The 27810-nt window shown below is 41.2% G+C and overlaps 1 protein-coding gene across 1 annotated transcript in view; it reads right to left on the bottom strand.

The window, feature by feature from the left end:
- The window catches only part of LOC124777794 (acid sphingomyelinase-like phosphodiesterase 3a), a 573663-nt gene that overhangs the window by 189239 nt on the left and 356614 nt on the right, over window positions 1–27810 (bottom strand). Inside the window, exon 4 of the mRNA XM_047253312.1 lies at window positions 20437–20599. Coding sequence (XP_047109268.1) covers window positions 20437–20599 — 163 coding nt within the window. The remainder of the gene's footprint in view (window positions 1–20436; window positions 20600–27810) is intronic.

Below are 27810 nucleotides of genomic sequence, written 5' to 3' on the forward strand. Positions count from 1 at the left end.
CCGAAACCCCACCAGCCTATGGCGCAAGTCAAGGAATTTGCAGCCAACACAGTCGCAAAATCGTCTGAGCCTCTGATTGAGACCACCCGGCTCTCCACCAAAGGTCCGCAGCCTGTTCTGTCAACGATGCTGCAGATGGTGAGCTCTGCCTTCATCTCGTAAGCAAGACCGGCAGTCTTCACGAAGTCAGATAGCCGCTGGAATCCAGAGAGAATTTCCTCAGATACAAAGCGACACACGTCATTAGTACCAACATATGCCACCACCTGCAGCTGCCTGCACCCTCTGCTCTTCATGGCACCCGGAAGGACCATTTCCACATCAGGAATGACTCCACCCGGAATGCACACGGAGTGCACACTGGATTTCTTCCCCTCCTTAACCGCCACGTCCCTAAGGGGACCCATTACGCGCCTAACATTGGATCTCCCAACTACCAATTAGCTCACCCTCTGCGATTGCCCGGACCTTGAAGGCTGAGAATCATCCTCAGAAGCAGGGCAGGCAGTTGCATCTGGCTCAGCCAGACAGTACCTGAAACCTATTTGTCAGACGCACCGGGGAGGCTTTCTGATCTGCTCCGGGGACGTCTTTCGCTGCCTGCCACGCCTTGGAACGACCTCCCAATCAACCACAGGCGAGGGCTCAGCCCCACTGCGGGCAGCAACCGGGGTAACCACAGCGGCAGACCAATCTGGGGACAGACGGGACGGGTTGACATCCCCGTGATACCCAAGTCCGGCTCCCCACAGTGGTGCCCATTGGCAACAGCCTCAAGCTGCGCGACCGATGTCAGCGCCGCCTGCAGCTGTTAGCGAAGGGTGCCAACTCAACCCTCATCCGAACACAGCAGTCACAGTCGCTGTCCATTCTAATCGATGTTGAACAACAGTTACTGAAACACGAGTCCGTGCCTAGATAATGCAAGGGAAACACGCAAAGAATGTATGAACTAACCTGTACAAATGCCTAACGACTGCGCTACAATCTGCCTGAATTTACGATTACAGCAACTAAAACTCGAAATTACACCTATACGAAACTCACATGCAATTTAAGTAAGAATCTACGAAGTAAACACAGAAAAGAAGCTATACACATATCTTTCTGCACTGTCGATGTGCACCAACTGGGAGTTCAGGCCACACTGGTCTCTGAGAGCCTACTAGACAGACAAGACCTAGATTAATTCACAATAGGAATCCGTGATAACCTTGCTAGAATTTAACGAATTCTTTACTGCAATTAACATGCCACCATCAATGGCGACTGATCTATCCTTACGATAAATATTCTGATCTGCACTTATCATTTCGTCCGGTTTCAAACAGCTTTCTGTCACTAATGCTATCTGTGCATTACAACCTTCAGTAATCGATACTAATTCTGGGACTTTTCCTTGGATGCTCTTGCAGTTTACTAAAATCATATTAACCTTTTCTATCTCTGCTTTGCGAGGTGCAACATTTATCAAGCAAATCGTCTTTGATCCCAAAGGAGAGCTTCTCTACCCTAAACATGATTTAATACGATTTAATGATAACAGTTTATGATCATAATTTTGCTTTTTTGGGAATGTGCTATTTTGTAATACCATGTTAATTTATTTCCGAACCAGAATTGCTCAAAACAGTGAGAGTACCAGTTTAAGTGAAGATAAATATGAGGATGACTTTCTACTGTGCACGAAAAGTGACAATACCCAACAGATATTCTAATGTAAGGGCTTTTCTACGTTTAGTAGTTGCAGAAGATCTGATGAAACCAACTTCCTCAGCATACAACAGTTAAATAAATCCACACACCGTCGTTAACATTCTGTTTTCTTCATATTTTGCCTTTTCCGTTATCATTATAGGACCGGAATGTTGAAAGATTGTTACATTATGAGAAGTGGCAGTTTTGTCTGTGATATTGGCTAGAGTAAACACTTTTCCCTAGTACACATGAATATATAATAAGGGGAGATGGCGCTACACACCTACGCTGTACGGTGCTTTGAAGGCGGCGGCGTCGTTATAGATGCCCCAAAACATTACCAGACTACTGTTTGGATTGCTTCTTCTTCCTTATTTCTGTTGTGTGCAAGCAGCAGTTGTTTCAAATATAAGATGTTAAAGTTCTTTCTTGAATAATACAAGTTCAGGATAGCATTTTCAGACTTTTCCGATGTTAATTGCATATTTCCTCCAGTAATACGACGAAATTCGGATCGATAATGTAACTGTTTTTGCTATATGTTTTGCATTCGGACTGACGAAGCTGATATTTGGTCTATGTTCTCTTCCCAAAAATACTGAGAAAATATTTTTTCTATGCTTGGTCGGTTACCATCCTGTCCTTCTCACGGCGTTCACTCAGAGACTTTCCTACATGATCGCAAATATACAGTCAAATTACAGAAGTAAAGCTACTAAAGTAAAGGTGAACAGCACAACCGAAATTCATGTAAATAAATGAAAATTTCACTTGAATGAAACTACCTATGAATAAAACGTGACTCCTTCGCACTTTAATCAGATTGATTGGTGCATAACTGTAAATGACGGAAGCTGGCGGTTTTGAGCAAAACACTTTCATCAGAAGCTAATATTTGAGACAGCTAACACGGCAGGTTCTAGCTTCACATTTGTGACGTCATGACAACTTCCTTCATTATATCTCCACGTGAATGCATGTACAAAGGGGAATCTCTGTATTCCAGAGTTGATACTGTTCTCAAGTAGCCGGTCCGCATGAGCAGAGAGTTCGGTGTCCAACCTTACCTAAGGTAGTCGTGTGTACTGGTGTGATATCCTGATTTTGGATTACTGTTACTACAGCCTGGCATTGGTAGAAGAAGGTAATTTGTCTCGTGCGATAGCTTTGCAGAAATAGGGCTGACTCGTTAATTTTGGTTTGTAAATTTCGTAAATTGGATTTTTTGACTATAACGGTGTGTTTGTTTCAACAACTCGTAAATGCATACAAGCAGAAAAGAATCACATCACTCTTTACTCCTATACGTTTTCAAATACTGAATGTGAATTTCGTTTAAAGAATTAATTTTCATGAGAACGTTTTCTAATGAGTTAATTTTGTTAACTTACTGTTTATTTACAAATTTTAACTGTTTGTTATTAACAGTGTCCTATGATGTGGGTATGTTCATACCTCCTAACTTTTGCTAATGAATACAAAGTTGAAGTGCAATTAATTTTCAAATTGTTCGACACTAGGTTTCCATATCCCTCGTGGTATTCAAAGGCTACTAATAGAAAACTAATTCGGACTCAAATTGCAACTCGCTAGATCCGACCGTTAACTGTTTATTATGTAGGCATGTGCGCTCTTGCACTGCATATGACAAGATTGATTTAAGTATTGACAAAGCAGAGTGATTTATTTCAGGTTGTAGCAGTGGGATGCAGTTGCTTAACGGCAGCCTGATTAGCCTTTAGTACACAAGCAAGCCAAAGCGATTATTATGGCTGGAAATTGAAGACTACTTTGTGCTCCTTGGAAACGTGATTATCTATTCAGATTACATTCATTGAAACACTAATTGGTATGACGTATTCGCATTTTATTTAGTTCAAAATATTGAGTTTATTCAGATGTGAAGGGTCAAATGCATTGTGTTCATAAGGGTTACATGTAATGTGTATAATAATGCACGTAGGTATTTTAAACACAGAAGTTTCAGATGCAGTGCATGTAATGCTTACATGCAGGTGCTAGCAAGCACAAAATTGCACAACGTACAGTGTGTGGTTAAGTCTAAAGGTTCCACTGAGAAACAAAAATAAAAATAATCTTTTTGAAAAAAACAGTGTTAGTGGACAAATGCCCTAGCTGACTCCCCCACCTCACCCCCTCCCCCCCCCAACCCTCCGCCGCTACCAACACACACGCACACCAAGAAAGAAATCCGTGTACCCCATCTGTCTGTGTCTGACAACATTTCCAGATATCTGCGTAGCACGTATTGGAGTCAGTATTTACGAACTTGGAAGTGAGAAACTGCCTAGAAGCCATATCCACTGTTGTCGGTTACCTCTCCGCGCCGTTAACCAGTCGGCCGAATTTGAGCCGGGGGCCCTACACTTTCCCATGTCCCGGAAGTGGGCGCTTTAACGCACTCGGTTATCCGGGCAGGTGAGCTGTCCACGGGTATAGTGTTACTAATTAATTTGCAGCTTTTCGTAGATGAGGAACGTTGCACGTTGTTTCAAGGTAGGCCATATTTCAGCAAAACCCACTACTCTGGGTATAGCAGAGAGGCAGGTGATGCCGCATGTGATGCATCTTATGCGTGGACGTGAAATTACGCCAAATTTGGAACTGACAAAAATCTGTCAGAAGTCAGAACTGTAGGAAGAAAGTGATTGTTTGGAGAAAATGTGGAGTGGGGAAATAAAAGGAAAGTAAGATCCATTTGGCGAAATTGGTTCGCTACAACACGGTGCGGCTGGCATGCTTCAATCATACGAGGGAAGCTACGTGGCATCAGACGGCTGGAGTGGCAGACCCTGCAGATGACCGGCCGACTGACTGGATCGACAGCTGACAGCTTGTGTAGTGGGCGGGAGCCGGCGTTCTGAGACCGGGGAGCGCAGTGTTTGCAACCCCCGCACATCCCCCCTCCCCCCTTCCCACACGTGTATACACCGCGCTTCTGCTGCAGACAACGAAAGATAGGTCCAATTTATTTCGTTTGGTACTTTCTGGTGTTAAAATAATGGTCAATACGGAAGGGAGTGATGGTGGAGAGAATAAATGATGCATTTCAGTGTCGTAGCAAGCGAAAATAGCACCCCAAATCTTTCAAGTCTAGCACAGTGATCGAATTATCCTCTTTTGAAAACTGCATATTTTCTTGTACATTATATCGACTGTAATGCCTATACGTGTAGTGTAATGCTACAGAATAAGCCTTCACATATTCTAATAAATAATACGTACAGTTTTTGGCTTCTCAGAGGGATGGTATTGAGCTTGGAGATTAAACTCTAATGTACAGCGGCGTACAAAACTTAAGAACGAATCTAACTTTCGCGTGATGTGTCAGTGCCACGTCAGATAGCTCGACGAAACTTGGACCGTACGTAGAAGGAACTGGTACAGTATAATACAGAAGATTACAGAAAGAAATATGCAATTAGACAAACATAAATAACTATTTTATTCGAAGACAACGAACAAAAATTGAAATAATCGTGTGGCATTGTTGGCAGGGAAGTCCCATTCGCGGAAGTTCGGCCGTCCAATGAACGCCACACTGGGCGACTTGCACCCAGGATGAAATGACGAGGAACACAACACAACACCCAGTCCACTAGTAAAGAAAAAATCTGCAACCCTGCCAGGTATTTAACCTGGGTCCACTGCGTGGTAGACAAGCACGTTACCACTGAGCTAAGCAGGCGGACAATATTTATACTGAAGTCACCACAATTTACTACCTTCCCCTGGACATTAGACACAGCGGGAAATGGTTCTCAGTAGCTTAGTAGGATGTGATCACTCAGACGGCAACGTACGCTGTGCAACGTGCTCCCACGCTGGCGACGGGGTTGGACAGGAGTTCTTGTGTTAGGGCGTTCCATTCCTGCACCACTGTGGTTGACTTATGCTGGATGGACGTTGATGCCTGTGCTCATGCTGCAGTACGTCTCTTCAACGCATACAAACGTGCTCGTTTGGACTTATGTCGGGGCAGGTTAGAACATATGCTGAATTCTCTCTTTTCAAGAGGTTCTCCATCTGCGCTGATTAATGCGGTCACGTTCTGTCATCCACAAACCTGAAGTCATAGCCCAGTGCACCCTGAAAAAGACGCACGTGGCGAAAGACTATAGAGTTACAATAACGTTAAGTGGTAAACGTACCGTGTTCAAAGATTTGGTGGTCATAAAATGCAACATTATCTACTTAATGATGAACGTCGGGAATTTGGAATTTGCATCATACCAAAGTGACGTTCATAAACACATCAAAAAACGTTTAGCATCAACCCAGTTGTCAGAACTCTTAAAGACATACGTCCACTGTGGGTATTGTATCACAGACACGTTCCCTTTGACTGTTCAGAGATGTCACTAAACCCGTCCAAAGATGTAAACAACCACGCATGAGCAGCGTCTATTTGACGGAGGGGGTCCGACAGTCGATCAGTTCCAGTCATTCCACTAGGAAGGGGATACACGGCTTGTGTGGTCTGTAGTTCAACCATGCCTAGACGGCAATATCGCGGATAGATCGCGTCTGCATTGTTACCTTGTGCCAGGAAGGGCTCTCAACAAGGGAAGTGTCCAGGCGTCTCGGAGTTAACCAAAGTGATGTTTAGCAAACTCAACTGGAAGACTCTGCAAGAGAGGCGCTCTGCATCGCGGTGTAGCTTGCTGTCCCGGTTTCGAGAGGGTGCGTTTCTGGATGAGGTATCGAATATATTGCTTCCCCCTACTTATACCTTCCGAGGAGATCACGGTTGTAAAATTAGACAGATTCGTGCGCGCACGGAGGCTTTCCGGCAGTCGTTCTTCCCGCGAACCACACGCGACTGGAACAGGAAAGGGAGGTAATGACAGTGGCACGTAAAGTGCCCTCCGCTACACACCGTTGGGTGGCTTGCGGAGTATGAATGTAGATGTACGCCGAATCGCCGTTGAGGAGTAGGACAATCTGGACCAACAGTGCCTTGATGAATTTATGGATAATATGCCAAGACGAATACAGGTATGCATCAAGGCAAGAGGATGTTCTACTGAGTATTAGACGTACCAGTGTGTACAGCAATCAGAACCACCACCTCTGAAGGTCTCGCTGTATGGTGGTACAACATGCGATGTGTGGTTTTCATGAGCAATAAAAAGCACGTTAATGATGTTTATGCTGACCTCTATTCCAATTGTATGTACAGGTTCCGAAACTCTCGGAACCGAGGTGATGCGAAACTTTTTTTATGATTTAAGAGAAACGTTAATTGTTTTAGAGTGCTGCCAGCATCTCTGACATATGCTTCCGTGTCTAATGTACTTGTAGTCTCCTGGTCGCACCACTGTTTACGACACACTCGAGAAGTTAGTGTCATTGTTTGGACAATTACAGCTAGAGATAATGGTAACAAAGCTCTGAAAATTCTTTGTTCGTTCTGTACTATCTGTGATGTAAAACATATAGGTGGACGTCCAAGCGAATTCCGAAATACTGTTTGTGAAAAATACGTACCATTACTCGTTTGTATACCTTTGTGCGCAAGTGAGACGAGACAAAATGAAGTGAAGTGAAAGCAGTTATTTCTATGTATCTGTAGCACCATAATACCTCATTGACCGACTATGATCATTATTTACTTATACATAAAGTTACTTTAATTTATTACAAGTCTCTAATAATTCATATGAACCTCCGACCTCAACATTGTTTTCAATGATTACGCTCCACTTTTACTGCGATGTTCAAATCGTATTGAAGTGCTAATACCCTGAAGCATTTGTTTTATTACCGATGGCTCACCGAGGAATTACGTTCCATGAAATGCAAATGGATATTTCAAATCTAGGCACCAGTTGCGTAGCGGACTGCGACAGTTTCAAAATAATGCAAATACTGTCAGTATAACATAAAAAGTGTTAGATAAAAATCTTTTACTGAATGAAATGTTGTGAGTGTTCATGTTCTCGATTGACTGTTGCGGTGATATTGTACTCCTTCATCGTGTGCATCTTTTCAAGAGTGCAGTCGGCCATGGCCTCATTTTTATGGCTGACAACTCTCGATCGTATCGATCAGCTAAAGAGTAGAGAGGAGAACGAGTGGATATTCGGTGAATGGACTGGCCTGGTGCCCGTTCCCCCGACTGAAATCCCATCGGCAACAAGTGGGACGCGTTGGGCAAACGTACTGCAGCACGTTGTAACGTAGCAAATTTTTACGAGTTGTCACACTAGTATAGAAGTGAGAGAGATAATCTGACTGGCTGCTTAACATACTAGCCAATAGTAATTCAGCATTTCCCGCGCGTCTGAGCGGGAGTTGCTGCCTCAACTCTGTGAGTCGAGGTAGTCGCTCAAGAGCCGTTTATGGTAAACGCCCATGTTAAATGGCACTAATCAAATTTGTACCAAAGTGAAGAAATCCGCGCATCTGATCGGTTCTTGTGTAGTTGATGAAAAGCGACTACATGGTTGAGTATTTTGAGAAAGTTTGAGCTTTGTGAGTGATTTATTTTAGGAAATTACGCATGTGAACTTTTCAAGTCGTAAATAAACTCTGCGTGGCGTGTTTCGTACCAATTGCGAGACATTATGACCAGCAGGCAGCAGAGGATCAAGTAGGAAAAAAGACGAGGGCTAGTAGAAACCCTTGGGTAACAGAAGAAATATTGAATGTAATTGATGAAAGGAGAAAATATAAAAATGCAGTGAATGAAGCAGGCAAAAAGGAATACAAACGTCTCAAAAATGAGATCGACAGGAAGTGCAAAATGGCTAAGCAGGGATGGCTAGAGGGCAAATGTAAGGATGTAGAGGCTTATCTCACTAGGTGTAAGATAGATACTGCCTACAGGAAAATTAAAGAGACCTTTGGAGAAAGGAGAACCACTTGCATAAATATCAAGAGCTTTGATGGAAACCCAGTTCTAAGCAAAGAAGGAAAAGCAGAAAGGTGGAAGGAATATATAGAGGATCTATACAAGGGCGATGTACTTCAGGATAATATTATGGAAATGGAAGAGGATGTAGATGAAGATGAGATGGGAGATAGGATACTGCGTGAAGAGTCTGACAGAGCACTGAAAGACATAAAACGAAACAAGGCCCCGGGAGTGGACAACATTCCATTAGAACTACTGACAGCCTTGGGAGAGCCAGTCCTGACAAAACTCTACTATCTGGTGAGCAAGATGTATGACACAGGCGAAATTCCCTCAGACTTCAATAAGAATATAATAATTCCAATCCCAAAGAAAGCAGGTGTTGACAGATGTGAAAATTACCGAACTATTAGTTTAATAAGTCACAGCTGCAAAACACTAACGCGAATTCTTTACAGACGAATGGAAAAACTGATAGAAGCCGACCTCGGGGAAGATCAGTTTGGATTCCGTAGAAATGTTGGAATACGTGAGGCAATACTGACCCTACGACTTATCTAAGAAGAAAGATTAAGGAAAGGCAAACGTACGTTTCTAGCATTCGTAGACTTAGAGAAAGCTTTTGACAATGTTGACTGGAATACTCTCTTTCAAATTCTGAATGTGGAATAGGTAAAATACAGGGAGCGAAAGGCTATTTACAATTTGTACAGAAACCAGACGGCAGTTCTAAGAGTCGAGGGGTATGAAAGGGAAGCAGTGGTTGGGAAGGGAGTGAGACAGGGTTGTAGCCCATCCCCGATGTTATTCAATCTGTATATTGAGCAAACAGTAAAGAAAAGTTCGGAGTAAGTATTAAAATCCATGGAGAAGAAATAAAAACTTTTAGGTTCGCCGATGATTTTGTAATTCTGTCAGAGACAGCAAAGGACCTTGAAGAACAGTTGAACGGAATGGACAGTGTCTTGAAAGGAGGGTGTAAGATGAACATCAACAAAAGCAAAACGTGGATAATGGAATGTAGTCGAATTAAGTCGGGTGATGCTGAGGGAATTAGATTAGGAAATGAGACACTTAAAGTAGTAAAGGATTTTTGCTATTAGGGGAGCAAAATAACTGATGATGGTCGAAGTAGGGAGGATATAAAATGTAGACTGGCAATGGCAAGGAAAGCGTTTCTGAAGAAGATAAATTTGTTAACATCGAGTATAGATTTAAGTGTCAGGAAGTCGTTTCTGAATGTATTTGTATGGAATGTAGCCATGTATGGAAGTGAATCGTGGACGATAAATAGTTTAGACAAGAAGAGAATAGAAGCTTTCGAAATGTGGCGCTACAGAAGAATGCTGAAGATTATATGGGTAGATCACATAACTAATGTGGAGGTATTGAATAGAATTGGGGAGGAGCTTGTGGCACAACTTGACTAGAAGAAGGGGTCGGTTGGTAGGAAATGTTCTGAGACATCAAGGGTTCACCAATTTGGTACTGGAGGGCAGCGTGGAGGGTAAAAATCGTAGAGGGAGACCAAGAGATGAATACACTAAGCAGATTCAGAAGGATGTAGGTTGCAGTAGGTACTGGGAGATGAAGAAACTTGCACAGGATAGAGTAGCATGGAGAGCTGCATCAAACCTGTCTCAGGACTGAAGACCACAACAACAACAACATGACCAGCACTTCTGTACAAGAAAACTGCTGAACGACTGTCTGTGTTAACTCGCAAATAGTCGTGAGTTGGTGACTGTTTAGTACGTATAAAATATCGAGTCGGACTAAATATCTTCCGGTTGCTTTTGGGTGTGAACTTGTTACAGAGACAGTCAGTAACATTGCATAGTTAGTGTCGGATATTAAATGCGGACTTTATAGCCGTTTTCCATGTTTCAGAGACAATAAATCAACTAAAACGAAATTTTAAACTATTTTTCTAAATGAGTCGTGCAAGAACCGCGAACACTCAGCTGCTGCCTATGGATTGGAGTTATGTGGCCTTTGCGAGGCAGGTATTTAGTCGAACTTCTGTCAACCCGGCTTTTGTCGGGTAAGCCACTATCTACCATCGCAGAGTGAAGAGGCAGATAATCTGAAGCCTATCCAGGTAGGTGGACAGATTGTTTAAGGGATAGTGAGAGAGCACCCACATGCACCAAAGACCACCGAGCAGCTGTCAAACCCCGTGGTTGGGGAACGGGACCTTCTACCGCAAGAACTCTCGACCATCCTTGTGGCCAGCGTGGGAACACGTTGCTGAGCACGCACTGCCAGCTGTGGCGGTCACTCACGCTATTAAGAACCTTGTCCTCTCTTTGGTAACGACGTGGGGACCATCATGAACCGTGGTGACTTCTGTGTAATTATTGACTTGAAACAGAAGTATCATTTCTGTTCTTCTCATTGATCATTTCTGTCACTTAGATTCTGTACTACGTCGTAGGAGTGCTAACTACGTATGGTCCAAGATTCGCGAAGCTATATTAATTGGCAGAGACTCCCTATGAGAGAGTTACTTTCGTCCTTAAGTTTTGCACACCAGTATATACCGGTAGTGACAATAAATTTGCTCTTTTTATTTCGACAAGTAATGCAGACGTTCCGGATATGTAAATATTTATTTCATTGTTCTTCACGCCTTGCATATTGTGGTGCAATAATGGAAATAGTATTCTCAACATGCGTAGATTAAACTTTTATTTAGATTAACGGTGTCCATATGCGAGCTATATGTATATTTTTAAATGTTATGGGACAATTAAGTCATGGCAGTAATGCCACGTGCGATTTGTACTCGAAAGCTTTAGATATTTTGATAAATAATTTTATTTTTGGGCAACAGCTGTGTTTTCCAGTTACTATTCTCTCCTTTTTGTGTGTGAAACCTTGTCCATAATTTTCTTCGGCCATTCAACTTGTTTACATTTTCGTATTTGTAGCATTACAAGGTTATATTTATGTACAACGGAAAGGTTAAGTTGAAGTGATATGGTGCACTAACGATCTCGTCAAACCGTCTTCATCTTCCCTAAAATGATGCTTGATCAAATAGCTTTTGTGCATGTCATATAGGCCTGTGACGAACCATCTGCTGCCTACTAAGCGTGTTACCTTTGTCACATACATGTTTTTTTCACTCTGTTGATACATCGTTGACGCGGAAGAACGGCTGGTCCAACATTTATCATAGAAGATCGGCAAACAGCAGTACGTTTTGAGGAGTTATTTTTGTGGTGTCACCGCCAGACACCACACTTGCTAGGTGGTAGATTAAATCGGCCGCGGTCCATTTAGTACATGTCGGACCCGCGTGTCGCCACTGTGTGATCGCAGACCTAGCGCCACCACAAGGCAGGTCTCGTGATACGAACAAGCTCTCGCCCCAGTTGTACGGACGACCTAGCTAGCGACTAGATGTACGAAGCCTTTCTCTCTCATTAGCCGAGAGACAGAATAGCCTTCAGCTAAGTTAATGGCTACGAACTAGCAAGGCGCCATTAGCCTTACAGTGATTGTAATTAAAGTCTCCTGTGTATCGTCAAGAGCGATGTACCACAATGATTGATTAAAGATAAGTATTAATCCAGCTACGTACTTTTCTTCATAGCATTAATTACGTAGCCTGTTCCAGTACTTCACGCCCGTCTGCGTTAGTCTAGCGTGCATATTCAGCCATCTCGATCTACAAGGTGTTGGCCCAGCTGCCGACACATCACTTTTATTTTGTTTTTAAACCAGTTTCGGTATTTCAGTATATTGTCTTCGTGCCCCATATGCACTTCATACACAGTCATTCAGATACATCGATATCGGTATATTGGAGCCATCATTATTAGAATACCGTGAATTGGTTATTTCTAAGCACTTGAATAACGTATTCACGGTATCCAGATACTGATGGCTCCAGCAAGCAAGTATCGGTGCGTATGAATGTCTGTACATGAAGTTCTCATTGGGCATGAAGATCGCATATTGAAATGCCGAAAGTGGTTGTCAAAACAAAACAAAATAACTTCTCAAATCATACGGCTGTTTGACGATCTTCTTTGGTAACTTTTTTTTCACGTGGGAGTACCAATATGGCGCATAATTTGGGAGACCGGAGTCACATTTCACACATCAGTTATAAGTTACACAATGTTTGCACGTTTCCAATAGTCGACATCGCATTTAAGCTAACCGTGAATATTGCAGAACAATTTAGACCTGGTAGTAACAGGGAGATAGCCATTGTGCGTGTGCTTACATTTTTTGATGCATTACTAGTCTTATTCACGCCAACGAAGGAAGATTAGGTTTCAATGTCCCGTCGACATAGATATAATTATAGACGGCGCATCAGCTCGAACTCTTGCAAACATGTGGCAGTAAATCGGCTGTGCTCTTTAGAAGCAATCATCTCGGAATTTACTTGCACCAGTTTAGGGAAATAATAGAACATGTAAATCTCGATGGCCAGATACAGATTTGAACTATCGTCCTACGAAACGCGAATTCAGCTTTGTAACCACCTCGTTCGGTCATTTGAGTTACCAGGAATTTTTAGCTGCCTGCTTTAAATGAATTTAGGTGGGGAGAAGATAAGAAAAAATTTGGCCACCAGCGAAACGACATTTACGAGTTGGAACTCAGATGCTTGAGCGCAGTATGGACGCTAGAAAATACGAAAACAGAAATTCGAAGCCTCAATCAAGACAACGGTAGTGAGAGTCAGTGGAAAGAAGATAAAGATATCTGATCAGACGAATATAGGGCAATGTGAACGGTAGCAGAAACTGGTATAACGGGAGCAGGATCCGTTGTGAACAGTAAAGTACATCAAAGACCAATCTATTGTAATAGATCAGAGATAGGGTTGTACTCTACAGATTTCACAGGCAAAGAACCGCCGTGAACTACAGTCCAGGGATAAATGCCGATGTCGCAAGCAGAACACGAAGAGACGAGAAAGTATGTGAAGATATTTACCGAGTAATTCACTACGTAAAATTAGATGAAAATCTAATCGTCTTGGACAACTGGAACGCGGTTGTTGGGGAAGGAGTAGATGAAAGGATAACTGGAGGCTATGCTTTGTAGCAGACTAATACAGTTCTGCAATACATATCAGATGTTCAAGAATCACAAGAGGAAGAGGCATTTTTGACAAAAGACCTGGAGACAAGGTGAGTTACTGTTTGATTACATTATAGGCAGAAAGAGATTCAGAAATCAGGTATTGGAATATAAGACGTACCCACGTGCAGATATAGACTCAGATCACAATATAGTGATGATAATGAGAAGCTGAATTTTAAAAGAATCGTCCGGAAGAAGTAGTGTAGTAGGACGTGGGGTACTGATGGAAATAAGAAATTCTGTGTAGCTCTGGGGAAGTGGTTGGAGGACAGAAAGACGAAAATTGAAAAAGAAACGTACATCGCGAGGAATGGCTCACTGTAAAGGAAACTCAGTACAACTTTTGGTGAAATTAAAAGCAAGGATGATAACGTTAAGAGTGTAACAGAAATTCCACTGATAAACGCAGAGCAGATAGCGAGAGGGTGAAAGACTACGTTGAAGGACTCTGAGAGGAGGATTGTCTGATGGCGTGGAATGAAAGAGGAGTCGATATAAAAAACACAGGGCATCTACAATTACATTCAGAATTTAAAAAATCTATGGAAAGCTTAAGAACAAATATGTCAAAAGCGACCGATAACAGACTATTCAAGTCCGTCTACATCATCTATAAGACTAGCGACGTATCATCAGACTTCCGGAGAAATATCATCCACACAATCCAAAAGAATGCAATAGCAGATAAGTGCGAGAATCATCGGACAATCAGCTTAACAGCTCCTGCATCCAAGCTGCTGACAAGAAAAATGTACAGAGGAATGAAAAAGAAAATTGACGATATGTTAGAAGACGCTAAGTTTGGCTTTAGGAAAGGTAAAGACGCCAGAGGGCATTCTTGACCTTGCTCTTGATAACGAAGGCAACACTGAAGGGAAATCAAGAGACGCTCATAGGATTTCTTGATCCATAAAAAGCGTTCGACAATATAAATTGGTGCAAGATGTTCTGAAGTCTGAGAAAAGTAGGAGTAGGCTACAGAAAAGAAAAATGGTAAAATACACTATATACTAGTACAAGAGCCAAGAGGGAACGATAAGGTTGGAAGAGCGAGATCGAAATGTTCTTATTAAAAGGATTTAAGACAGGAATGTAGTTTCTCATCCATGATGTTTAATCTCTACATGGAAAGAGTAATTACGGAAACAAAAGAAAGCTTCAAGAGTGGGATTAAAATTCACGGTGAAAGAATGAACAGTCTAATAAGGAAAGAATATGAATAAAATATAAACCTACAAATGTGATATGTAATGAGAAAAAGTAGAAATGTGAATAGCGGAAGCTTCACATCTAAATTTGTGAGCATGAATTAGGTGATGCTAAGGATTCCACTACCTTGGAAGCAAACCCTGATGGATAAAGCAAGGGGGAAATAAACAACAGATTAGCACAACTAGAGATGGAATTCCTGGTCAATAAGAGTGTACTGGTATCAAAGAAAGGCCTTAATTTGAGGGAAATATTTCCGAGAATATGCGTTTGGGGAGTATAGAACTGTTTCATTGTGAACGAGGACAGTGATATAACCAGAATAGAAGAGAATAGAAGCGATTGAGATGTGGTGCTACAGAAGAATGTTGCAAATTAGTTGGACTGGTAAGATACGGAATGAGACGGTTGTCTGCAGAATCGACGTAGAAAGGAACGTATAGAAAACACTCAGAAGAAGAAGGAAAATGGAGAGGATGATAGGACATGTGTTAAGACAACAGGGAATAACCTGCATGGTATTAGAGGGAGCTGCAGAGGGTAAATACTGTAGAGGAGACAGAGAGTGGAATTCATACAACAGATAATAGAGGACATAGGGTGCTAGTGTTACTCTGAGATGAAGAGGTTAGTACAAGAGAGGGATTCATGATGGGCTGCATCAAATCATTGAAAAGACTTATGACTCAAAGAGAATTGACATAACCATGTGTTTGCTTACGTATTTCTGATAAATAACAGATAATTTAGAGGCTAAAATACTGAATTTGTGAATCCACTTTGCGTTACAGAGATCAAACTAAGTTCATTGACAATTTCTATTAAGTGAATAATTTTTCTAGATGAAATCTCTTTAGACTGAAATAATGTTCTCTATAAAAATAAACTAAGTCCAGCTGTATGGTAAATTTCTTGTAATTCCGTGTTCGACTGTCGACAAGCTGACAGGAGTATTTTAAATATTGGGAGTAGATGGGACGAAATTAAGAACACAATTCCTGGGAGAAGGGCACCAACGCTAGAGGAAGGGATCAGAAAGCGTAAGCGTAAGCTGCAGAATAAAGGAATTAATTGAAGGACGAAATAAAAATGGAAAGAACTTGGCATGGATCCAGTGGAATCAGGAGCAATCTCTAAAAATTTCTGGGAAAGCTGGAATAAATGCCTTTTATTATTAGGAACTTCTCTTACTACATTTAATAATTGAAACTGCACTTCGAATATCATGATGTTAGGAATTATTATTCTGAAATCGTAAATATATTTTACTGCAACGAAACCTTATCTCTGGTATGAATATTAAAAATATTTCCTTCTGAGTCAAAATAAATTCAAAAATTCATTTAATTCTGAAATATTACTTAGTCAGTCTTCAGACAGGGTTAATGAAAGCTTCTGCAAGTGTCATTTTTATGTAGAGGTAAATTTTCAACAATCGAAACTAAAAGGCTTCCATTTCAAAGCAAGAATAAATTTTTAAAATTCAACACTGGTAATTATGTTCAACACTAATTCAACTTACATGAATAGGCAGCAAGCCTCAATACATCGAACTGCATACAGAGTCAGGAGCGCAAGAGAAGACAAAAGCTAAGCAACAAGATCAAAAAGACAAGCGATAAGAGAAAGATGACATGGTTCTTTCCTTTATATAGTAGTTCGTGAAATCTTTATATGCCACCGAGAAATTTGATGTTTCAATGCACTACCTGTGATAAATATTCTTTAAGTGCATATCACTGTAATTAATATTACTGTTAATTAGAAGCCTTACACGAAAAGGAGAATCAGAAAAGATTAGTAAGTGACTAGAAATACTTTTTTATCATTATAGAACATTCACAATTGTTTGTAAAAACTATGTCAACAACAGAACATTATAAGGAAGAAGTCAAGGATCTCATTCATAACATGCTCAAATTGGATTCATGTTCCGCTAATTGGGGTGCCTAATCACGATGGGTGAGGTAGGTTAGTGTTGTACTTCACAGCCCTGAATAAGATGGTTTTATAAAGTCCTGCCTTTCAGGTTGAATATAAGATTTTGTGTGTTTATATGAGACATGTCCCAAATGTTGGGTGGTGGATTATGGGGTCATGTGTATGGAGATGTTTTGATTTCCACCTCAGTTTGGGAAGGGCATTGTACGCTGGACAAAGGTCTTGGAAGCAATCGAAATAGGGGAATAAAATTAAAATGAGACAGAACAGTGTCTACAAAACGGTAAGTGAAACTTGAACTAATGCCAAGTCGCTGCCACCACTTTTTTCTGTCACTACCTGTTCCTTTCCCTTCCATGTAGTTCTTATATTTTATATTTTATCCTCTTCTCGATGTCTCCCAGAAAATTCATCATCGGCCGTCTTCTTCTTTTCTGTCCCAGTGACTTCCCTTGAAGAAAGTGAAAGAAGGAAGTGTGGTGTCTGATGACTTCTCCAATAAATTTTATTTTTCTGTTTCTCCATTTCTTTTAATACTCTTAATCTCTTCGTTGACTTGTCTAAGGACTTCTGGGCTAGTTTTTTTTTCAGCCCCTTCTTGTCATTTTCCACCACATTTACATGTCAGCAGCTTTATGTCAAATCCTTTCAAATTTACTCAAAGTTCAACTTTCACTTTCATAGAGAAGTGTCCTCCATAAATATGTTTCAATGAAGTATTTATTTTAGTTTTCGGTCTGTTCACTTTCAAATTCCGTAGTACAAGAATGTCTGGGATTGCAACGTTCTATTCATTTCTGTGTCATTGTCAGTAACTATCACGATGTCATCAGTAATTTTGATAAAATGGATCCATTTACAGTTGTTTTAATTCCCTTTGTTTTCTTATTCGTAATATAAATAGCTTCCTCAATGGACACTTCAAATCAATATAGATTATGGACGTTAATTAAAATCCACACTCATGTTTTACACTTCGAATGTAAGTTACACGTTAATTGGACTCGTCCGGTAGCTGACAGACATAGAACAGTAATTTAAACTGCCTATTTGTATCAGCTATCACTGCTAACCAGCTTAGCACAGTATTTTAGCCAACATGTGCTTTTACAGTTATATGGTTGGTCATATTAGGAATATACATAGCTTCATTTAGAATTAAAATGAAGTGTCAACTGCTTGGGTAGGATCTTATTTTTAGCTACAAAAATATGCGATATAAGTGATGCACTCAGTTAAAGATCTCTGCAAAACATAACAATTTTAGTATGGTTTGTTGCTCTTTAGTGTCGGAAAAAGTTCCATACGAAATCTATCAAAAACAAAATTAGCCAGACAGTAACAGCGATTATATTCTTCTAGTGTAGAACTCCATACATTATCTCCTTCCCTCTTAAAATGATATTGGGGGAGGTAAGGCACTACTGAAAAACCTCCGGAAACGTCAGGTGACGAAAGTTCGATCCTTTTACAACCAGCAATATAGCATCCGGAAGACCTGAGAACGATAAACAAATTAAACGGAGAGATGTGGAACATTACCCACTGTGTGTGTGTGTGTGTGTGTGTGTGTGTGTATTTTATGTGGAAAACCTTCCCGTATTGTTTTCTATATACAGTTCAGGTCGTATTGATACATTTGAACATGACGCCATCTTAGCTTATAGCATCAGTGGGCTGGAATGCAAAATTAGGCTAGTTTCTCCATCTCACATTATTTAACTTTTTGAATTTCTGAAATATCCTGCGACATTGATCTTCACTATTTTAATTTCATACAAAGTTCACCTTGCCTTTGGTATAATTTCCCACTGTCACTATTTTGGATTTTTTTGATTTTCTCTCAGCAAGATCTTTTCTTTTTGGAATTTGCTACCAAAGCCTCTTGTATGGATTATCTTGGTTTGAGATATCGTTGCCATACCCATGCATTTCTGAAGAAGAGAAATTTGTTAACATCGAGTATAGATTTAAGTGTCAGGAAGTCGTTTCTGAAAGTATTTGTATGGAGTGTAGCCATGTATGGAAGTGAAACGTGGACGATAACTAGTATGGACAAGAAGAGAATAGAAGCTTTCGAAATGTGGTGCTACAGAAGAATGCTGAAGATAAGGTGGGTAGATCAAGTAACTAATGAGGAGGTATTGAATAGGATTGGGGAGAAGGAAGTTTGTGGCACAACTTGACTAGAAGAAGGGATCGGTTGGTACGACATGTTTTGAGGCATCAAGGGATCACAAATTTAGCATTGGAGGGCAGCGTGGAGGGTAAAAATCGTAGAGGGAGACCAAGAGATGAATACACTAAGCAGATTCAGAAGGATGTAGGTTGCAGTAGGTACTGGGAGATGAAGAAGCTTGCACAGGATAGAGTAGCATGGAGAGCTGCATCAAACCAGTCTCAGGACTGAAGACCACAACAACAACAACCCATGCATCTCGGCAACCAGCAGTTACTGGTGAAGCTGCCTCACCAGGTCCTGAGACAAGGATCTCTAGATCCAAACTCAGGGTTGAGTGTTGCACTGAGTAGCTGTAGCCATGCTACTGCTGTCTGTCATACGAGCACCTGAAACGAATCCATAGAAGCCCCGGTGTACACTCAGTAGATAAACGTTGCCTCCAAGCACTATTGCATTACTTGTCTAGTTCCACACTACTGAGCGTAGACTTTCTTTGAATGATTCTACAGCAGTTGCAGCCGAATCAAGCGGCTATCAGTCATCCTATGACTGAATATACCTCGACCAGTTACTGCCATCGATATAAGTCGGCAGTTGGACACTATTTCGACCTTGGCAAACATAATATTTTATGTTGTTCCAATGAACACTCTCCCTTCTATGACATCTAACCTGTCTTTTTGGATATACGTTCCACACATCGTTAAATATTTTTGAGTTTTCTAATTCGGGTTTCATTTAGCTCTTTGTTCGAATATGAGCGTGACAGCTTCCCTGGAGGGCGGCAAATGCTGGCACATAGTTACGAGCTTGTGCTCCAAGTGTAGTAGGATTACCTAAACCTGTGCTCAATTTCATTATTTAATTGCGCAATTGTAAGCTCGGTCGGATTTGGTAACCATTCTGTGTATGAAAAACAACAATACGCAACAAATATTGAATGTGTACATTTTTATTCAATTTTTAGTTTCAGCAGGCCTCATGACATAAACGAACTATCTCAGCATAAGTCAGTTAAATTAATCTGAGCACCCGGTTGACGTGTCTAGTGCAGCTAATTTTGTAGCGTTTTTTTTTTTTTTTTAGCCGAGGAACATTCTACGTTGACATGTCTAGTGCACTTAATTTTTAGCATCTTTTTTATTTTTTATTTTTTTTTCAGGTGAGGAATATCATACGTAACTTCAGGGTACATCATAAAAACAATGGCTCTAAGCACTATGAGACTTAACTTCTGATGTCATCAGTCCCCTAAACTTAGAACTACTTAAACCTAACTAACCTAAAGGCATCACACACATCCATGCCGGAGGCAGGATTCGAAACTGCGACCGTAGTAGGGTAGATGATACTTTTGCAGAACTCACTAAAGAGATTACTTTCGATGTCAGTCGGAAGGCTGACGCTCACTCACCCCGTCCAGAGGATGAAGTCGATGTTGTCACCGTGCTTGCTCTTCATAGCACGCACAGCAGACTCGACCAGGTCCCACGGAGCGTCGCAGCGGTAGTCTCCCAACTGGCCAGGAGAGGCGCCACCTACACCTCCTGCTCGACCAGTGTCCGATCGCCAGCAGTCTGTGACAGTACGAAATGTGTCTCTCAGGTATGTCTCTGAAATAGTGATTCAGATTCAGTTTCTTACCGTCTAGAATTGGTGGTGAAGATTAAAAGATTCAGATAATGAATGAGGACATTGAATGTGTAATTCACTACGTGAAGAGGTTTGAAAACATAGTCAGAGGTGATTGGAAAGCAGTAGCAAGGAAAGAAACAAAAGAGTTACCGGACAACACGGCTACGGTAGTAGGAGTTAGAGAGGGCTGGGACTAATTCAGTCTTGCAGTATATTTCAGCTACTAATATTGGAGCAGATATAACCTGTCAGTTCACGGTTTTGTAATGATTAAGAGTGCATCGAAGAGAATCGTCTGGAAGAGTCAATGAGAAGACAGATGGGAGGAATGGTGAGGTGTATTTAAATCGCTCTTTGAGTATAGACGTTGCGATATTGGATTGCATAATAGACAGTTTAGCTGAAGAGGAATGGACATTTCCAAAAGTGGACAGACAGGTACTGAAACAATGAATGTAACGGCAAAAGAACCTAGAGGAACAAAAGAAATACCCAATGATCGACGGAGGGTTTATTCCATCGTAAATTCTTCTGCTGGATGCATATTTATCAAGCTCATGGTCAACCATTCTTTTGTACCTGAGCCACAGTTCTTCTACCTTGTGCTGCACCTAAGCCAGTATACATGGAGCGCAAAGTAGTCTTCCGGTATGTGTGAGTTGGACCTCTTCCGAGTTCCGAGGAGCGTAGGGGACGATGCGGGAAACCCGGACTGCTGTACTAAGCAAGATCCTAGCGGAGGTGGTTTGCCATTGCCTTCCTCCGACCGCAATTGGGATGAATGATGATGGTGATGACGACACAACAACACGCAGTTATCTCGAGGCAGGAAAAATCCCTGAGATCCTAAGTAAAACGCATTTGGCTATCAACAGGGCAATGCATAAAACCTTGAACCAAAAATATATCACAATGTCATCGAAGGACCCCTCACAAATCCTAAATAAATTTGGTTGTATGTGAAGACCGTTATTGGTACCAAAGTTAGTGTCAAGACACTCATGGACGTGACAGGAACTTAAATTAAGGACAGCAAAGGAAAACCAGAAACGGTTTTCATGCGTTACTTCACAAATGAAAATCCAGGGGAATTTCCCCAGTTTAATGTACACACAACTGGAAATATGAACGACATAGATATTAGTGGTACTGAAAGACAGCTGAAATCGCTAAAATTAAACAAAGCTACAGGGCCAGGCGGAATCCCTATCGGTCTCTACTTCAGGTTTGCGAAAATTAGCCCTTGTCTTAACCCTAATCTACCGCAAATTTCTCGAACGGAAAATCATGCACATTAGCTGGAAGCAATTACTGGTCACATCCGTCTACAAGAAAAGTGTAGATGATCCGGAAAACTACCATCCAATATCCTTGACATCTACTTGTTGTAGAATCGTAAAACACATTCCAAGTTCAAACGTGCATAGGTATTTCGAATAGCACGACCTTCTCCGCGCCACCAGCAGGGGTTCCGTACGTATAAATCATGTGAAATCTAACTCGCATTCTTTTCATACGACATCCTGAAGCCATGGATCAAGACAGTCACGTGGACGCCGTATCTCTATTTTCGAAAAGTATTTGTACTACACCCATGCTTATAGGCAAAAGTACGATTATATGAGGTATCAACTGATATATGTGAGGATTTGTTGGTAGGTAGAACGCAGCATGTCATCTAGGATAGAGAGACATCGACAGATGTAGAAGTAACTTTGGGAGTGGCCCAGGCACGTGTGTTGGGACCCTTCCTGTTCACGTTGCATAATAATGATCTTGCATAATATTAATAGTAACCTGAAATTTCTCGCGGATTATGCCGTTATCTATGAAGCACTGCCGGAAAACAAGTGCACAGGTATTCAGTCGATTCTTGATACGATTTCAAAGTCTTGTGAAAATTGGTCACTTGCTTTAAAAGTTCATAAGTACAAAAACTGTGCTATCTCAAAACTAAAAAACTGAGTATCGTATGACTAAAGTACCGGTGAGTCACAACAGCAATCAGTCAACTCATACAAATAAGAGTACCTGGGTGTAACACTTTGTAGGTATAAGAAATGAGACCACCACATAGACTTAGCCTTATATGAAGCAGATAACAGGCTTTCGTTTATTGGTAGAATAATAAGCAAATGTACATCAATCTATAAAGAAGACTGCTTAGAAATCACTCGTGCGACCACGTCCTGCAGTATTTCTAAATTTCATGGAACCTGTACTAACAAGAGATATTGAATGTATACATGGAAGGACAGCACTAACGTTCACAGGTTTCTCTAACCCGTGGTAGAATGCTATAGAGGAAGAAAAAAACCTGAAGAAAGACGCAAACTACCCGCAGACAAATCACAAAGTTTCAGTAACCAGCTATAAATGATGAATCTGCGATTAAATATAGCCCCGGCATACCTCTCCCATAAGCATCGTGATAACAAGATTATATTAATTACTGCGCGCACAAAGGTATGCTGGGAGAAGCTATACTTCTGGTAGGGAAATCGGTGTCAGATTGATCTGCCGGAGAGAGACCAGACAAAGAGTAGTCCGCCAAAGAGTTCCCCTCTTCATGGGTACATGTGGACGGCAACCAGATCGGCCCTGAGCTATGCTTCCAGTTAATTGTGTCAGATAGCTTATGTTCTCTTTTCCATCAGCCTCTGTTGGCCAACTCTTGCTTTTTCGACCCCGACAGAATTAGGTTGCGAGGCTCGATGGTGTCTTTCGTCTGAGGAAGATATCAACGGCTCAGATGGTCGAAGACAATGGTATACGACATCCAACGGTAGAAGAGGCGAAAGACATCTCTTCGGGGCAGACGAAATCGAAGGCTGGGAATGGCAGTCGGCCTAGGAGAAGGAGTCCGAAATATTTAGCAGCAGGCTTGCAAGCAGTGAGGTGGCAGCCCTATCCCCAAGCTTAACTTGCGCAGCTCTCGTAGCGCGGCCAGGAGACCTTAGATATACTGACTCTTTTCACGATTTACTGCGTATGGCAGAAAAGGTTAGATCATGAAAATTACCTCCACAAATCAAGGATGAATGATTAGGTATCATAGATAGGCTGAAAATAGCTACATGGAAGCAACGAGGGGTTGGAAACAAATATATGGAGCTCGTTCGCAAATTAAGAGGTAGACAAAATGCTATAACTGTTATAACAGAAATACTAAGTGCCTTGAATCTTCCCCTGTAATGGTGCAAAAACTTCGTTCCCTGCGACATCAGGGGTCGACGACGCTTCAGATTCCAAGGTGTCAACACATGCGGTAATTCTGTAACGTTACGGGTAAGGTGATTTTGCTTGCTGAGTGCGAATCGATGAGACGAGAACGTCAAGCTGCCGCTCCAGACGAGCCATGTGCAAGGGCGTCAGTAAAGAACTGGTTGGAAACCCTAGGAACCGTTCAAAACCATTCAAAAATGCTTCAAATGGCTCTGAGCACTATGCGACTTAACTTCTGAGGTCATCAGTCGCCTAGAACTTAGAACTAATTAAACCTAACTAACCTAAGGACATCACACACATCCATGCCCGAGGCAGGATTCGAACCTGCGACCGTAGCGGTCGCTCGGATCCAGACTGTAGCGCCTAGAACCGCACGGCCACTCCGGCCGGCCAAAACCATTCGATGAAATTTGAACGCGATCTGAAGCGGCAAAGGCTACTTTCGTATATTCAGCTCCCTCCGCCCCCCCCCCCCCCTTCCCCACCCAATTCACTGGACAAGTACTTCAGTTCATAACGGGTCATGAAAATCTAATAGTCATGAGCTACTAGAATGCGATTATAGGGGAAAACGAAGAAGAAAGTTTTACAGGAGAGTATGGGTTTGGTAGTAGAATGAGAGGAGAGAAACACTAATTGTGTCCTGCAATGAATTTCAGCTGGTGACAGCGAATACTCTGCTCAAGTATTACAAGAGGAGGAGGTATACTAGGAAAAGGCCGAAGATACGGAAACATTCAAGTTAGATTACATCATGGTCAGGTAGAGATTCCAAAATCAGGTATCGTATTGTAAGGCTTTCCCAGGAGTAGATATCGACTCAGATCACCATTTAGTAGAGATTATGAGAAGGCTGAAGCTTACGAGACTAGTCAGGAAGAAAAAGAAGTTGGATACGGAAGTACTAAAGTATGAAAGGACACTTTTGAAGTTCTCTGAAGCTATAGATACAGCAATAACGAATGGCTCAGTTTGAAGTTCACTTGAATAGGAATGAACATCTCTAAAAAGGGCAACCATTAAAGTCTGGAAAGGAAAACATATGCAAGGAAGGGAAGTGGGAAGAAACCCGGTGTAACACAAGAAATACTCCAAATTATTGATGAAAGAAGTAAGCACAAAAATGTCCAAAGAATTTCAGGAATACAGAAATACAAGTCACTTAGGAATGAAAGACATAGGAAGAACAGGGAAATTAAGGAGAAAAGGCAGCATGAATAATGTGAAGAAACCGAGAGAGAAATGTTTGTCCGAAGGACTGACTCAGCAAACAGAAAGGTCAAAACAGCCTTCGATGAAATTTAAAACAATGGCAATAACATTAAGAGCGTAATTGCAATTCCACTGTGGAATACAGAGGAGAGAGCAGATATGTGGAAAGAGTACACTGAAAGCCTCTTTGAGAGGTAGGACTTGTCTGATGACGTTATAGAAGAAGAAACGAGAGTCGACAGGGAAGAGATAAGGGATCCAATATTAGAGTAGAATCCAAAAGATCGTTGGATGACTTTAGTTAAGGCAGGAGGGATGGATAATTTCGAAATCATTGGGGAGAGTGGCAACAAATCGATTATTCACGTTAATCTATAGACTGTGTGAGACTGGCCATATAGCATGAGACTTTCGAAGAAACATCATCCACACATTTCCGAAGACAGCAAAAGCCGACAAGTGCGAGGATAATCGTTGAATCAGCTTAACAGCTCATGCATACAAGTCGCTGACAAAATGATATAAATATGGATTGAAAAGAAATTTGAGGATCAGTTGGATGACGGTAAGCTTGGCTTTAGGAAAGGTAAAGGCATCACAGAGGGAGTTCGCCCGTTGCGGTTGAAAATTGAAGCCAAACTGAAGAGAATTCAGGACATGTTCATATGATTTGTTGACATACAAAAAGCGTTCAGTAATGTAAAATGATGCAAGATCTCCGAAATTCTGATAAAAATATGGGCAAATTATAAGCAGATGGCTAACATACAATATGTACAAGATCCAAGAGGGAACAATAAGAGCGGAAGACCAAGGGCGACGATCTTGGATTAAAAAGGACCTAAAACAGGGATTTATTTTTTAGTCTCTACTGTTTAATCTATTCACCGAAGAAGCTATGATGGAAATAAAAGGAAGGTTCAAGAGTGGGATCAAAATTCAAATTTAAAGGCTATCAAGTTTCGATGATGCCATTGTTCTCTTCAGTGAAAGTGAAGTACTACTGCAGATTCTTTTGAACAGAATGAACTGTCTAATGAGTACAGAATATGGACTGAGACTAAACCGAAGAAAGTAACGAGAAGTAGCAGAAATGAGATCAGCGAGAAACTTAACATCAGAATTACGGATCACGAAGATGACTGTCATAGTACTAGTGGAAGTTGCACAAGGTAAAAAGTGCAGAGGAAGACAGAGGCTGTAATTCATCAGGCAAACTGAGGACGTAGGTTGCAATACTACTCTGAAATGCAAAGCTTGCTGCAGGACAGGAATTCTTGGCGGGCCGCATCGTGTCAGTCAGAAGTACGAGGACTAAAAATAAAAAAGAAGCTTTAATAAGGCTACTGCCTGTCACCAACCTTATTGAATGTATATATAAATGATCTGATTTAGAACTAAAGATAGAACTTAAATACGGTTGTACAGATTAACAGAAATGAGTGTGTTAATATCCTCCTGTACGCAGTTGATGTTACAATTTTGGAAGAAAGTGAAGATGAGCTACAATAGCAGTGTATAAACTATATCAATTAGGAAATGAGAATATAACCTTCGAATATAAGCAAAGAAAACTGAAATCTGGGAGAAACGTTCCCCTTGTGCCCGCTGAAAAATATTGATTGATAATACCGAACCTGAGCAGGTCTCTAGCTTCAATATTTAGGATGCGACGTAAGCTGTGATATGGAAAGCGACACATATAATAAGGTTAACAAATATCATGCAGTATGAGGAATGATACAGGAGGAATGGCTACGACCATGTTGTTAGATAGAAGTGAGTCATGGATCCCTAAAGAACGCGGTAAAAGTATACTATAAGTAGCAGAAATGAGGTGCCTTGGGAAAGTGAGAGGTGTTACCAGGTACTACCGTACAAGAAATGAAAATACTAGAAATGAACTAAATTTTTATAATAATAATGAAAAGATTGAAGAAATTGAAACATTCTGGTAACAACACCTAGAAATAATGAGTGCAGAGAGAATCCCACGTCAGGCTATGATGCACCAGCCAAGAGGGAGAGAGAACGTAGGAAGATCTAGAATGAAGTGGCAGTGAAAAGTAGATTCGAAACGTGTACAGTATCCTAAAGAATTGAAGAGCAAAAGATGAAAACAGAGGCGTTTAAACAATTATTCTTCCAAAGCCTCATAAGTGAATAGAATGGGAAGAAGCCCTAATAACTGGTAGAATGGGAAGGACTTTCTTTCATGCACGTCACAGCGGTTTGCAAAATATGGATGTGGATGTAGATGAATATGTGTACAATAAGCAAGAATGAACTATAACAGTGGAAGAATAAGAGCGAATTGCTTCCATTGAAAAGGCTGTCAGACAGGAACGCAGTCTTCCGCTTCTACTGTTCAATCTGCACATCGAACAGACAAGGATTAGTCATGGAATTTGGTTCTAATTCAAGGTGAAACGATGTCAGTTATGAATGGCAGATCACATTGCTATTACCAGTGAAAGTGAGTAAGAACTGCATTGTGTTGAATGGGTTGAACAGTCTACCGAACAAAGAACACGGATTAGGTGCAAAGCGAAGAAAGGCTAAAGTAATTAACAATGTCAGAAATGAGATTAATGATAATCTTTACATCAAAACTGGGGAGCGCAACGTAGATTAAGTTAACGAATTCTGCTATCTTGCAAGAAAAATGACACATGATGGACGAAGGAGACAAAAAGCATGTTAACACTGGCGA

The sequence above is a fragment of the Schistocerca piceifrons genome, chromosome 1 (genome assembly GCF_021461385.2).
Source record: "Schistocerca piceifrons isolate TAMUIC-IGC-003096 chromosome 1, iqSchPice1.1, whole genome shotgun sequence".
NCBI lineage: Eukaryota > Metazoa > Arthropoda > Insecta > Orthoptera > Acrididae > Schistocerca > Schistocerca piceifrons.